The 15,916-nt window shown below is 42.7% G+C and overlaps 1 protein-coding gene across 1 annotated transcript in view; it reads right to left on the bottom strand.

Moving 5' to 3' along the window:
- Nucleotides 1-8,996, bottom strand: part of LOC130283079 (putative nuclease HARBI1) — a 29,481-nt gene extending 20,485 nt beyond the window's left edge. Inside the window, exons 1-2 of the mRNA XM_056532269.1 lie at nucleotides 8,321-8,996; nucleotides 7,698-7,892 (exon numbers count right to left, since the gene is read on the bottom strand). Coding sequence (XP_056388244.1) covers nucleotides 7,698-7,892; nucleotides 8,321-8,996 — 871 coding nt within the window. The remainder of the gene's footprint in view (nucleotides 1-7,697; nucleotides 7,893-8,320) is intronic.
- Nucleotides 8,997-15,916: the final 6,920 nt, after the last annotated feature.

Below are 15,916 nucleotides of genomic sequence, written 5' to 3'. Positions count from 1 at the left end.
TACCCACATTTGCCCTTTTTTTTTTTTTTTTTTTTTTGGGGGGTCTGGTTTAGTTTGTTTTTTTGGTTGGTGGTTAATTCAAATGTATTGCAGATTGTAATCTTAATGACCAATTTTTTTTATTTTTTTTTTGTAGGTTGTTTTGCGATTTGTCGACCTGTTTGTAAATAAGTCACAAACGACTCTTGGTTTTCGGAATAATCTGTGGAAGGAAGTTCTCGTTTGTGTTAATGCAGTTGGAGTGGATAAGAGGAATGTGGGGCAAATAAAAAAAAAATGGAATGACTTGCGAAGCCAAGTAAAAAAAAAATGGGTATTTTAAACAAGCAAAGGCGAGGAACTTCTGTTGGTCCTCATGTTAACATACAATTTAGCACCATGGAGGAACTGGTCAGAAAAACTTTTGCCACTGAACAAATAGAAGGGGTTGCTGATCTGGATGTGATGGCTTTAGCACACCAGAGGCATGGTGAGTTATTTCCTATTTGTTCTCTACTTCTCATCTAAATTGCTGGTGATCGCGCCCCCTCCCGTAGGCTTGCATTGAGGGGCGGAGCACGACGTCACACGGGGGCAGAGGTGTGACGTCACACGCTGCCGGCCTTGTAGTCGCCCGTAATCAGAGCCGGAGACAACCCGCTCCGGAGACTGATTACAAACAGGGTGCCGCGTGCATGATCACGGCCGTCCCCAGCTGCGGGACTCCCGCAATCAGGCATCTTATCCCCTATCCTTTGGATAGTGGAAAAGATGTGTAAGCACCGGAATACCCCTTTAATGTTGGCATCTTCTTAGTCAAATGTTAAAGGGGTACTCCCCTGGATTTTTTTTTTTTTTTTAAGTAATCAACTGGTGTCAGAAAGTTAAAGGGGTATTCCAGGAAAAAACTTTTTTTTATATATATCAACTGGCTCCAGAAAGTTAAACAGATTTGTAAATGACTTCTATTAAATAAATCTTAATCCTTTCAGTACTTATGAGCTTCTGAAGTTAAGGTTGTTCTTTTCTGTCTAAATCCTCTCTGATGACACCTGTCTCGGGAAACGCCCAGTCTAGAAGAGGTTTGCTATGGGGATTTGCTTCTAAACTGGGCGTTTCCCAAGACAGGTGTCATCAGAGAGGATTTAGACAGAAAAGAACAACCTTAACTTCAGAAGGTCATAAGTACTGAAAGGATTAAGATTTTTGAATAGAAGTAATTTACAAATCTGTTTAACTTTCTGGAACCAGTTGATATATCTCTAAAAAAAATATATATTTTTCCTGGAATAACCCTTTAAATAGATTGGTAAATTGCTTCTCTTCAAAAATCTTGACCCTTCCAGTACTTATCAGCTGCTGTATAAAACCAATAAATTTTTCGTTTAGTTTTTTGGTCTGACAACATTGCTCTCTAATGACACCCCTGTCCGTGTCAGGAACTATCCGGATTAGAAGCATTTCCCCCTAGAAAACCTATCCTCTTCGTGATAGTTTCTGACACGGACAGGGGGTGTCAGTAAAGAGCTGATAAGTACTGGAAGAATCAAGATTTTTTAATCAAAATAATTTACAATTGTGTTTAACTTTGTGGCACCAGTTGATTCAAAATATAAAAAATTAAAATGTTTTCCAGTGGAGTGCCCCTTTAACCTGTTCAGGACCCAGGGCGCCCTGGTACTTAAGGACCCAGGGCGTAAACTTACGCCCTGGCGGTTTCCGGTCCCTGCTGCGCGCCGGGCAGAGATCGGAAGCGGATGCCTGCTGAAATGCTTCAGCAGGCATCCAGGGCAAACGCCGAGGGGGGCCATGTAGGCCCCCAATGTCGGCGATCGCCGCAAATCGCAAGGGAAATCGCCCTTGCGATCTGCGGCGATACCGGGCTGATCGGGTCTCTGGGACCCGACCGCCCGGTAATTTCGCATGATCCCGGCTGTCACAGACAGCCAGGACCATGCTGAAGTATCGGAGCGAGGTGGCAAGCCGGCCACCTCCTCCTATACCCTGCGATCTGTCGGTTAGTTAACCGACCAATCGCAGGGGGGGGGGCGGTTACTTCCTCCCGTCCTGCCCGGCCCCTGAAAGTCCGGAGAGGACGGGAGGAAGACCGGAGGACGCGGCGGGGGACGGGGGAGTGCTGGGGACCGGCCCCGGTACTTACCTCGTCCCTGAAGACCCGGATCCCGGCGAGGAAGATGGCGGCGGCGGCGACAGGTGAGTGGTTCTTCAGCCGCGGTCGGGCCCTTTACAGCAATGCACGTCGCCGTAAAGCGACATGCATTGCTGTAATGGGACCCTGTATACTACAACTCCCAGCATGCCCAGACAGCCCTTGGCGTCTGGGCATGCTGGGAGTTGCAGTTTTGCAACATCTGGAGGTCCACAGTTTGGAGACCACTGTGCCCTTCCAGATGTTGCAAAACTACTCATCCTCAGCATGCCCTTACTGTCCAGGCATGCTGGGAGTTGTAGTGCTGTAACATCTGGCCCTTCAGATGTTGCAGAACTACAACTCCCAGCATGCCTGGACAGTTTTGGCATACTGGGAGTTGTAGTTTTGCAACATCTGGAAGGGCACAGATTGGGAACCACTGTATTAGCGGTCTGCAAACTGTAGTCCTCCAGATGTTGCAAAACTACAACTACAAGCATGCTGGGAGTTGTAGTTCGGCAACATCTGGCTCTAAAGATGTTGCCGAACTACCACTCCCAGCATGCCTGAGAATGCTGGGAGTTGTGGTTTTGCAACAACTGGAGGCACACTGGTTGGGAAACATTGTCTGTTTCCTAACTCAGTGTTTCCCAACCCGTGTGCCTCCAGCTGTTGCAAAACTATAACTACCAGCATGCACTGATAGACTGTGCATGCTGGGAGTTGTAGTTTTGCAACAGCTGGAGGTCCCCCCCTGTGAATGTACAGGATACATTCACATGGGCAGGGGGCTTACAGTGATTATCAGGCTGCAAGTTTGCGATGCAGCAAATTTTGCGCGGCAGCGGAAACTCGCTGTAATCCCCGGCCCGTGTGACTGTACCCTAAAAACACTACACTACACTAACACAAAATAAAATAAAAAAAAGTAAAAAAAAACACTACATATACACATACCCCTACACAGCCCCCCTCCCCTCCCCTCCCCTCTCCAATAAAAATGAAAAACGTCTGGTACGCCACTGTTTCCAAAATGGAGCCTCCAGCTGTTGCAAAACAAAAACTCCCAGTATTGCCGGACAGCCGGTGACTGTCCAAGCATGCTGGGAGTTTAGCAACAGCTGGAGGCACCCTGTTTGGGAATCACTGGCGTAGAATACCCCTATGTCCACCCCTATGCAAGTCCCTAATTCAGGCCTCAAATGCACATGGCGCTCTCACTTCGGAGCCCTGTCGTATTTCAAGGCAACAGTTTAGGGTCACATATGGGGTATCGCCGTACTCGGGAGAAATTGCCAAACAAATTTTGGGGGGCTTTTTCTCCTTTCACCCCTTATGAAAAGGTGAAGTTGGGGTCTACACCAGCATGTTAGTGTAAAAAAATAAATTTTTTACACTAACATGCTGGTGTTGCCTTATAGTTTTCATTTTGACAAGAGGTAAAAGGGAAAAAAGACCCCCAAAATTTGTAACACAATTTCCCCCGAGTACGGAGATACCCCATATGCGGGCGCAAAGTGCTCTGGGGGGCGCACAACAAGGCCCAGAAGGGAGAGTGCACCATGTACATTTGAGGGGATTTGCACAGGGGTGGCTGATTGTTACAGCGGTTTTGACAAACGCAAAAAAAAAAAAAAAAACACATGTGACCCCATTTCGGAAACTACACCCCTCACGGAATGTAATAAGGGGTACAGTGAGAATTTACACCCCACTGGTGTCTGACAGATCTTTGGAACAGTGGGCTGTGCAAATAAAACATTTTGTACAGCCCACTGTTTCAAAGATCTGACAGACACCAGTGGGTTGTACATGCTCACTGTACGCCTTGCTACGTTCCTCAAGGGGTCTAGTTTCCAAAATGGTATGCCATGTTGGGGTTATTTTGCTGTCCTGGCACCACAGGGGCTTCCTAAATGCGACATGCCCCCAGAGCAAAATTTGCTCTCAAAAAGCCAAATATGACTCCTTCTCTTCTGAGCATTGTAGTTCGCCCGTAGTGCACTTCAGGTCAACTTATGGGATACCTCCATACTCAGAAGAGATGGGGTTTCAAATTTTTGGGGGTATTTTCTGCTATTAACCCTTGCAAAAATGTGAAATTTGGGGGGAAACACACATTTTAGTGAAAAAAATTATATATTTTTTTACATATGCAAAAGTCGTGAAACACCTGTGGGGTATTAAGGCTCGCTTTATTCCTCGTTACGTTCCTCAAGGGGTCTAGTTTCCAAAATGGTATGCCATGTGGAGGGGTTTTGCTGTTCTGGCACCATAGGGGCTTCCTAAATGCAACATGCCCCCCAAAAACCATTTCAGAAAAACGTACACTCAAAATCCCCTTGTCGCTCCTTTGCTTCTGAGCCCTCTACTGCGCCCGCCGAACACTTTACATAGACATATGAGGTATGTGCTTACTCGAGAGAAATTGGGCTACAAAAATAACAATCCATTTTCTCCTTTTACCCCTTGTAAAAATTCAAAAATTTTGTCTACAAGAACATGCGAGTGTAAAAAATGAAGATTGGGAATTTTCTCCTTCACTTTGCTGCTATTCCTGTGAAACACCTAAAGGGTTAAAATGCTGACTGAATGTAATTTTGAATACTTCGGGTGGTGCAGTTTTTATAATGGGGTCATTTGTGGGGTATTTCTAATATGAAGACCCTTCAAATCCACTGCAAACCTGAACTGGTCCCTGAAAAATTGTGATTTTGGAAATTTTGCGAAAAATTGGAAAATTGCTGCTGAACTTTGAAGCCCTCTGGTGTCTTCCAAAAGTAAAAACATGTCAATTTTATGATGCAAACATAAAGACATATTGTATATGTGAATTAAAAAATATAATTATTTGGAATATCCATTTTCCTTACAAGGAGAGAGCTTCAAAGTTAGAAAAATGCTAAATTTTCTAATTTTTCATCAAATTTTGGGATTTTTCACCAAGAAAGGATGCAAGTTACCACAAAATTTTACCACTATGTTAAAGTAGAATATGTCACGAAAAAACAGTCTCGGAATCAGAATGATAACTAAAAGCATTCCAGAGTTATTAATGTTTAAAGTGACAGTGGTCAGATGTTCAAAAAATGGCCGGGTCCTAAGGTGTAAAATGGCTGGGTCCTTAAGGGGTTAATGCTCATGCAAACATTTGCAAAAACAGTGTCTTAATACACAAATGGCTTCTCCAACATGTTGTAGTCTATTTTGCCAAACGTGTAACCCTCTAAATTGTGAGTTGCCCATAGCAAACAATCACAGACATTATTTAAGTTTAAAATATGCATGTGACAAATCACTACAGTGATCTGTTTTTGACCCCCCAAGAAAATGTCCTCATTTAGCTTGGGTCAGGTATTTGCTAATCTCCCCCCTTGTGTTCTCCAAAATTGTGGACACAAAGTCAAATTTTCAATTAACCTTTATTAAGTCTGTTAAAATATAAATGATGATTTAGCAAAATGTAACACAAACACACCTAAAGTCCGTAAACACAAGTGAAAAGATTATTTCTAAACATTTAACGTACTGGAGCACCAAAGTAAAACTCACGACATGTGTGATCTCCAAATTCAGACATACTACAACATATGTTACAATAAGGGCTCCTCACTATGCACATACCAAAGTGTGTTACATACCTGATATCCCCTTAACAAACACTTAGGGGGAGATTGGACAAAACCTGTCCCGCAAAAAGTGGCTGACTTGCCCATAGCAACCAATCAGCTTGCTTCTTTCACGTTTAACAAGACCTTGACAAAATGAAAGAAGCAATCTGATTGGTTGCTATGGGCAACTCAGCAACTTTGCCTCTGGACAGGTTTTTACTAAGCTCCCCCACTGGGCGTATATATTGCGTTACGGTTATTACTGCTGTCCTTTTTTGTACTAACTCTTTTTAGTGTTCATAATTTTTTTTTTTGGGTGTTGTTCTTTGGAGAAGACAATACTTCACCGATAGCACCACCAGTTGAGGAGCCCGAAAGACCAGCTGATCAACCACCAACTGCGGACATAGCACAGGAGACAATTCCCCAAGAAATTGAGACTGGGTCAATTGAGGAAGATATCAGCAATGACATAGGGGTTCACTCCAGCTCAAACTCGCTTCTTAAATGATTATACTGAGCGAAACCATGCGAATCTTAAGGTGATTGCTAACACTGTCGTAAATATTGATCATTCCTTGAAAGTAATGTGTCAACTCTATGCCCAAAGTCTACAAAGCCAAGGTGTCAGCCAAGTAGCAGTTGACCCACCCACCATTGTTAACACTAATGTTGAGACACATCCAAGCACTAGTTTGGGTAGTGTGTCACCACAACCTGCCTCATTAAACTTGTCTGTTGAAGGAGATGTGGCCTCAACCTCATCTGGGTTCACTTTACATTCGGTTTCAAATTGTTCTGGTTTATTCCCCCGTTCTCGCTCATTAACACCAAACATAAATACTCAGTCCGATTAATTTGCTCAATCCTCTCCTCAGTCCTCAGTTCTAGATTTGTCCACACACAGGGTAACATGCCCCACACCACCAGTTCTTGCCTCACAACAGACCAATAATCCTTCCTCTACTAGGGCTGAATATTTGATGGATGTTAAGACAGAAATGGGGTCAGTTCTCTGTATTTCCCTTCCACCTAAAAAAAGGCTAAAATCTTTTCCAAATTTTGATTGTTAGCTAACAATTTGTTTTGTGTTTACATCTAGTTGTTGTGGACTTGTTCTAGTTTGTTTAAAAAAAAAGGCGTAGATTATGTCCCTTTAAACATGACACTTTACCTATCCCATGTGCATTTTTGTTTTCCTTGGAAATTTAGGTAATGTTCTTATTTTTAAAAATTTTACCAACATGTAAAAAAAAAGACAGAAAGGCATCTTCCTCCTTTTTTTTTTTTTTTTTTTGTTTTTGCTTCCATAAATGTGAAACAATCGCACAAACATATAACTGCTATGTTTTTTTTTTGGCGAAGATAATACCATATGTAAATATATACAGATATGTACAACTCTAATCTGATTTGAGTCTTAACTTGTGTGGTGTGTTATTTTTTTGATAAAATATAAATAATTAAAACAAATGTGTGGGAAGGTAAACTCCTTAGTATAATATCCAGGTTTACCTAATTGTCTCTCATAGTTGTGTATTCCTAAATGATTGCCATTTTTGGCTCAATTATACCAAGAAAATCCCAAAAATTAAATGTGGGGGGGAACAATCAGGAGTCAGTTAACACAAAACAAAACAAGTAGTCCACAGCAGGAAAATACAACATTTAATCTGGCCAACTGAGTTTCCAAGGTAACATTTATTCTGAAAGACACTACTGTAAAATTAAATATGTAAAAGGCTCTAACACATTTCCAAAAGAATTTTGCAAAAATTAGTTTCTAAAGAACCGATGTGTAATTTCCTGCTGTCTTGCCCGACCTTCATGCGTGCCTTCTTGTCTATATTCCCCTTGACATGCTATATGTTCGCGTAAATCTGATGCTATTTCAATAGGAATTTGATGAGTATTTGCAATATTATGTAGAATACAGAATGCAATAACAAGTTTACCCATAAATTCTGGCTTGTAGAGTAGGGCACCACCAGTGATATCCAGGCACCGGAAACGGCTTTTTAGTATGCCAAAAAGCCTCTCGACCTGGGTTCGTGTTTTAACATGTGCCCTATTGTACTTTTTCTCTGCAGCTGTTGAAGGATTTAAGTATGGGGTCATCAGCCAAGACTGAAAACGATACCCATTGTCACCTGCAAGAATATAATAATTCCATAGTAAAAACATTTTAATTCCTGTCCCCCTTTTTTGCTATTTTCAAAAAGGATAATAATGTGGAAACGGTAGAGGCCATCTGGCTCCAAATACTACTTATCAACAAACCACACAATAGCTGCATAAGATGACCTGGGTAGCTGAAGGAGAGATCCTGGGGATTAACTGCATCACCATACATGAAATCACACATCTTATCCCCTATCCTTTGGAAAGGGGCTAAGATGCGATGGACAACTTTCGGCCAATGCAAGTAAGCTATCCGTGTTTGAATGTGTGCAACTGGCCCAAAATTCAGAATACAGAGGGGCTCTCTAAAAACAGGGAACTAGTCCCTTTACACCAAACACACATGAATGAATGAACATCATTTTACATGATTGTAAAGAAATGTGCCGGAACCCACCTAGAAGCAAGCCATCTCCAAAGGAACCATTTGCAAACTTGTTTCCTAACGAGCTCTGTTGGAAAATATAGGAATCATGGTTTGAGCCTGGGTATGATGCCACTACATCCAGAATTTCAAAATTGGGCCCACACACAATTTGGACATTGAGGGAGTGGAAAAGTTTACGATTGCGGTAAATTGCCTCAAATTGAGCCGGAGGAATCAATGCCACATGTGTGCAATCGATAAGGCCAAGAATGTTTGGGAATCCAGCCTTTGCATAAAATTTTGCCATCATTTGCCTCTGTTCCAAACTGGTTAGCGGAAATTTAATATAATCATTTACAACATTGTAAAGGGCTTCAACCACTTCGTGAACAATCCTTGAGAAAGCTGACTGACTAATTCCAAATTTGGAAGCTACACAATATTGGAAGGAGCCCGATGCGAGATAATGCAGCACAGCTATTAACTTTGTCATTCCAGGAATGGCTTGACTACGTTTTGTCTTTCTTTCCAAACTAGGTTGGATTTTGCTGTAGAGTTCAATTGCTTGTCGACTTAATCTAAACTGCTGTCTTGTCTCCATTTCAGAAAAAGAACTGAGTGCCACACGCTCTCTGAACACTCTTGCCTGACGACGTTTTGTGATTAAGGACTGAGGTTGTGTTTCCTCATTCTGCCACATCATCATTATGGGTAAGTGTGCCTCCATTGTAATCTTGTTTTAGTGAGACTGTAAGAAAACAAAAAATCAAAAAAGGTTAGCTAGATCCAACATTTCTTAAAGGGGTACTCCATTTTCACCTAATCTACATATCACTTAAATCTTTATCTAACATGAGGATTTCAAGGTCCAGACTCCTCCTTTGCTATCCTGCACAAGCCAAACACCAATATTGTAAAAATAATGCGCGCACTCGATCCAGTCGCTATGCATCTCTGCTCTATTATGGATTCTCGCATTGGGTGTTTGGACTGACCCCAGGGCCAAATCTGTGTGTTCCATGCTGTTAGTAGTTCTCCCCAATTTGGTCAAGATGTGTTACCCCAAAAAATTAAGTGCAAAACAAGTTTGGAATGCTTCTGATGTTAAAAAGCATTTACACTATTACAAAATGTCAACAAAGAAGATTCCCTAAACAAAAATGTTAATCTTTGTGGAATACACCAAGTTATGGCGAAGGAAACCAAAAAAAAAAAATGGCCGTAACACTTGAATGTAAGCCTCAAAAAGCCTATACGCTACTGACCTACTGGACATTGCAAGGTATGTTGCCGAAACTTTAACCACAGCAAAAAAAAAATGTATCCGCAAAATTGCCTATAACAAAATCGCCAAAAATGAACAGACATTTACATGGCCCAACATTATCTGAAAAATTTAGCAAACTACTAAATTAGCTAAAAATAATTAGATCGAATCCAGATTAATTAGATTTGGTTTGGGGAGGGGGGTGGGTGGTTGCTGATGAAATTGCAGTAATATATAGTATAGGTCAATGTTTCCCAACCAGGGGTGCCTCCAGCTGTTGGCAAACTACAAATCCCAGCATGTTGGACTATATATTAGTATCTAGTCTAGCCTATATTACATACTCCTATTTAGTCCCACATGCTGGGAGCTGGAGTTTTGCAACAGCTGTAGGCACCCCTAATTGGGAAACACTGATATATACGATCTCCTACTATATAGTCCCACATGCTGGGAGTTGTAGTTTTGCCTTACCGTCTTACTGTAAATTAATCAGCACCCCCTTCCACAACCCAAATCAAATTAGTTTTATTGATTTAATCACCATTTGATAAAAAGCATAATAAGTTGATTTTGTTGGGGGGGCAGGCAGGCCTTTAGCTGTTTAAGGGGCCCCACTATTTGGGATGGCAGCCCTGCCTAGCAATACATACAGGTTATAACATTAAACCTCATTTACATTGTTGTTAATGTTTGCAATTTTTGGCCTGATTCCCCATTATACCATTTGAAGGCTGCCTTACCTCAGTCTCTCCAGGTTGCTCGGTGTAAGTGTGAGTAGCTCCGCCATTTCTTGTTTTTTTTGCGGGGTTTTGGTCCCTGGTAATTTTATTTTTGGCGCAAGTCCGTTTCAAAATTGCGCAGTTGCGCAAAAAAAACAAACTAATGCACGGCGCCAACCAATAGCAAGAGCCCAAACCAGTTAACCAATGCCTATCATGCCTGGGGGACATGTGATCGCAACGACGCCGCTGGGACACAGTAAAGAACGCCACTGCGGAGCTGCAACCGAAAGGAAGGTATGTTTCAGCCAAAAGCAAACAACATTTCTCCATAACATTAACTTAGGTAAGTTAGATTATAAAAACCTACTGCTCGTTATCCCATGGTCCAGGATGCAAGTAAGGAGGTCCGTTAAAGACAGTTTGAAGCAGGGAGACCATCAGGGGGGAGACAGGCGGGACACCTGGAAGGAGCACTGGTACAGTCAACAATGTCACTCACTGGCGGACAGTGTAATAGAGACATCCCTGCGTCATAAATTAGATCTTCATGATGCAGGGATGTCCCAGGCCCTTGCTGCGCAATGAGCATGCGGGCACTAATGTTCCACTCACATAGAATGACCACCTGACATTTGCCCCTCACCTAGAATGGCCCATGTCCTGTGCCACTTGTGTAGAATGGAAGCAGGAAAGGAAGCATTATATGGGAGGGGAACATGATGGTACCATTAGATGTGAGTGGCAGAGGACATGGGGCACAGGACAGGGGGTATTAGCTCGGAGGGGCACATGACAGGGCCTCCCCCGTCATCTGCCCATATAATGGCCATGACTTAGAATTCACCCCTGTCATGTGCCCCTCCCACATAATGCCCCCCCTTACATGTGACCCTCACATCTAACGCCACCCTGATGTGCCCATCACTTCGAATAACCCCTGTCCTGTGACCTTCACATATAATGACACATGTGGTGAGGGGGTGCCTCCATGTTTTATTTTTATTGTTGGCCCAAAATTAATTAGAAAGACCCTGATAGACGGCATACAGCTACCTATGTTGCCATACAATTTGATAGTTGTGCACAAAGGGTCACTAGGTATTTTGGCAAAAAACATGTAGGTTTGGTAAAGAGGCAGCATTTTGTGTGTGAATTTTAAACCAAATGTTTGTGGTGTGCTCTCCCAGGTTCGGTGTTTACCAAAACCGAAAAGCTGATTGTCAACTCAGAGAAGACGTCACTTGTGAGTAGCCCTATGTCATTTGGCATGCACATCAAATAATTAGCAACACATTATTTGACTGCCCTGTAGTTTAATGGAATGTAATTCTGTAAAACTATTTAGGATCCCAAATTTTTGTGCTGGCTGGGCGGGGGAAGCATTTCTTCCAGGTGGGGTGGGTGGTGGTTTGGGAAACAGACCTCAAGCTGGTTAAGGATACATTACCTTTATTAGTGCAAACATGGCCATCTAAAATAATTTCTAACATAAAATTTTGCCCAGTTGGCCCAATGCCTTGGACCCACCCTAAAAATTTTTTACATATGGCTAGGGTAAATTTTACAAATATTAATGGAGACATGTTTTCAGACATAGAACACTGTGATGTTTCTTACTTCCCTTTAAGTCAGATAAATCCATGCCTGATCTTCTTTGGTATCATATTTCAGATCTGTCAAGAATTCAAAAACATGGGTGAGGATGTCCAAACAACCACGCACTGAGCAGTCCAAAAGTGTCACGTCAGGTAGGCTACATTCCATACTGAGATGAGAACATTATTTCATACAACACAAAACAAAAACTCCAAATGGTCGTGTGATGTTACGCAGCATGCTGCATTTGGAAGTGCTTGATTGAAGCCTAAAATGACCACGATGAGCTGACACACTTTACCAATGTGCGAGGCAAGGCACATGCCAAAATCTCGCACACATAGATGGAGATGACTAAAAACCTGCCTAGATGTCCAATTTCGCAGGTTGACGGAGAAAAAAATGTTCGGGATGGTTGAATTTGGTGGAGGCATTGTTTAAAATGAAAACTGCAATCTGTTGGTGGTGCTTAGAAATGGGTCAACTTCTACTCTGTACCGGTTTGTAAAAAGCTACAACAATGTGTAGCTAGGCAGATGGCTGAGGCAATGTTTGAGGCTACTGCACATGCACACAGCAGCTCGCACATTGCAGTGGGTCTGCTTGGTGCTACCTATTTTGGTTATGTTCACCCTCTTCAGAGTGTGAACAGAATCTCCAATAGCTTAATTGAGCCAGCGGAGATTCAGACTGCCAGGCAGCCGCTTTAGGACCGCGCCACACTGCCCCATCAACATTGACTGTAATAACATGTTATTGATGCTCTTTACATTCAGCGGCAAAATATTGCACAAATGAAATTCCACAGTGTGAACAGGTCTCGGGGAGACCCATTTGCAATAATGTAATGTTCACAACACGGACTTACGATTGCGGAATTCCGCACAAAGTCCGTAGTGGGAACATACCGTTACAATCCAAGCAGGCACATCTAAAGGCAGCATACAGTGGTCATTAATTGGCATCTAAACAGCATCAAATCTGCTGGGTATCCATTTAGATGAACGAACACTCAGATTTAACATGGAATGTGGCTGTGTTCAAAAACAGAGAAAGTAATTGTAACAAGTGTAGAAACAGTACAGTGGTCCCTCAACATCCGATGGTAATTTTAGCCAAACTACCCATCGTGTGTCGAATCCATCGTATGTTGAGGGATTGTTGCAATGTAAAAAGTACATTATATACTCACCTGTCCCCGCCGCTCCTGATGCTGTCCCATGGGTTCCCGCTGCTGTCCCGCTGCTCCGGCATCTTCTTCGGGGTCCTCCGGCATCTCCGGCATTTTCTACGGGGTGCGTGCCTCGCTTTCTGCATGCGGCATGCGCAGCAACGTAATAACTACACCAGAAAGCGAGGCTCGGACCAGGGGGAAGATGCAGGAGACGCCGGAGGATCGCAAAGAGGACCTGGAGCAGCGGGGCTAGGTAAGTGAAGCTGCCGGGGATGCTTAAACTGCTATCCCACAGCAGCTTAAGCATTTTGCGCTGTCGGATAGCAGTTAATGCAATGGCCCCGACATCTAAAAACATCGTATGTCGATGCTGACATCAACATGCGATGGCCTCTGAGAGGCCATCGTATGTCGATTTGATCATTTGTCGGGGCCATCGCATGTCGGGGGGTTACTGTACATGATATGGGAGTAAAATATGTGTTGGACCTATTCTTTTGACAATTTTTAAACATGTGCAGAGCAAGAGTATTTCATTTGGACATTGCAACATTTGGGTTGGTGGTCTGCACAAAAATTGCTACTGGCAAGTGCAACACTGTTCCTCTGCGTGTGGGTATTTTGGCTTTTAAAAAGCTTAGAAAAATATGTAACAAATTAGAAGCACAACATATATACCAGATATTTCATGATTCCACTTTTCATTCTTTCATAGAAAAGACAGTCCACAAATGCCAGACAACGGGGGCAAACCTTCCATCATAAAGAACTTGTGGATATGGTTCGGCTCATTGATGAGCTGAGTGCCACACGTGCCCCAAGAGGGCAGGTGAACCAGCAAAAACATGACATAATGTCTCAAGTAGCCAGCTATCTTAAGGAAAAATATGGAACATTCCACACTCCCAAACAAGTAAAAAAACGGTTCTCCGACTTAAAGGTTCGCGAAACTCGGAGACTGGGGTCTATTCGCCGACAGATTGCTGAAGGTAAGTACATATATTATGCTAAGTAACACTGAATAAAAAAAATGAAAATTAGGCAAAACAGGGAAGTAAAGCCTAGGGGAGTTTGTTAAAAACATGTGAAAAGGATATGTTGCCCATAAGCACAAATTTGACGCACTCTTTTAATTTCATATGTGATTGTTAAAAAGTAAGTAAGCCAAGTTTTTGTTGGGTTGGGGAAACTAGTTAGGATTACTTTGTTTTCTGAACTATGGGGCCATGTTCGTGGAGTTAAGGTGTCAAAAGAAATCTTTAAGTTTAAAGGAGTTTGTCAGGAAAACCCACACTTTTGAATTTCCCAAAAGTAGATAGGTTAAGTAGGTGATTGTGGGTGTTCCAATCCTGCTAACCCCGCTAGCTCCTGTACAGGGTCATGTAAGGTAAGTCTGCATTAAGGGTTCCAACAAAGGGACAACACACCCCCATCGGCCAACACACCCCCACCATGTATCCCCCTTCTTATTTTTCCTTTCCCGCAGTGCGAAGAATGTCACATGATGCAGAGTTGCTGTGGAGACGGGGGAAGCCACGACAGGTTAGCTGACGGAGTGTTTATCCACGTCACTTCCGGCACCAGCGTGTGCGTCCCTTTAGTATCCACGGCAACGGAGCATCGTGAGCGCACTTGTATGACGTAATATATGAGGAATGTTAGGGCGGCGGATGCTTGTTAGCTAGTCCCCACCTCTGTTTTACGTCAGGATTAGGGTCAGGTAATTAAGGGAGGATATGGGAGTATGACAACAAACTGGAAGAAGCACTTTACGTGCAAAACGGGCGTTGCTCGTGCGGTTGTCTGGGCACCTGCACCATTTTGTATGTTCACTCACGCTGCTGGAAACAAAGAAGCTTCTTTTGAAGTATATCCCAGATAGATGCATGTAGGGTGTATGTTGGCTGGTAATTCCAGTGAGAAAGTTCAAACAACACTTCATGCAGACTTCCAGTGGCATGTACAGGATAGCAGTGTGCCCTACAGGTGATAAACCCGCCAATCGAATTTGGATGGGAACAATTATATTAATTAAAAGGTTAACTTTGCGGCACAAAATGTTTGGGATTCAAAGCCTTTGGGTCACTTCTACTTAGTAGCAATGCCTTATTTTTAAGGCACAAAACATTGGACATATGTTTGACCTATTTAAGAAATGGAACAACAGGTGTCTCCCTCCAGGTCCCGAGCACATTTCCACACATCTCTTGTCCTGACTTTGGACTCCTGCTTGCCTCGCAGAAGTCCAAAAGCTATTAGTGCAGAGATGGTGTGTGCAGCCTTAGCCAATCCTATCTCATTTCACAGTGAACTGGTCTGGCCTGGGTGTATCATAGTAAGTGAGGAATTTCTCCCTTCTATGGCTTGAGATGATGTAATGCCTGATGATGAACCACCCTTCACAGTGTGGAAATCTGACTGAGACTAAGGCGAAAAAACATTCCCAGAAATGGTTAACGTATTTCAGAAAAATCAACATGGCTTAAACATTAATGCATATGAATTTTGGCAACGTATTTTGCCAATCTTTTAAGTGGTTAGTCAATCAATCCTTTCAACTAAATAATATATAATCCACAATCCTAATTTTCAGAACATGAGCCAAAGGAAGACACACAGTTGCAGGCAAAATGTACAGATGAGGAGGAGCCAAGTGTTAGTGGCAATTGCAACAAGCCAGATGAGAATCAGGTGAGTCCGGGTTAGTGACCTCCTTGTGGCACAAACTTGCAAACACACATAATTAGGCATCTTGGCCACTCTCCTTTGGATATTAGCTAAGAGGTTAATGTAAATTAACCAACGTAAAAGTTTTCTTCTTGTGTTTCTATTTTTATTACAATTAAAACCTTTCTGAGTCGGGA

The sequence above is a fragment of the Hyla sarda genome, chromosome 7, assembly GCF_029499605.1.
Source record: "Hyla sarda isolate aHylSar1 chromosome 7, aHylSar1.hap1, whole genome shotgun sequence".
Taxonomy (NCBI): Eukaryota; Metazoa; Chordata; class Amphibia; order Anura; family Hylidae; genus Hyla; species Hyla sarda.
This window is presented reverse-complemented; position numbering and strand designations above follow the sequence as displayed.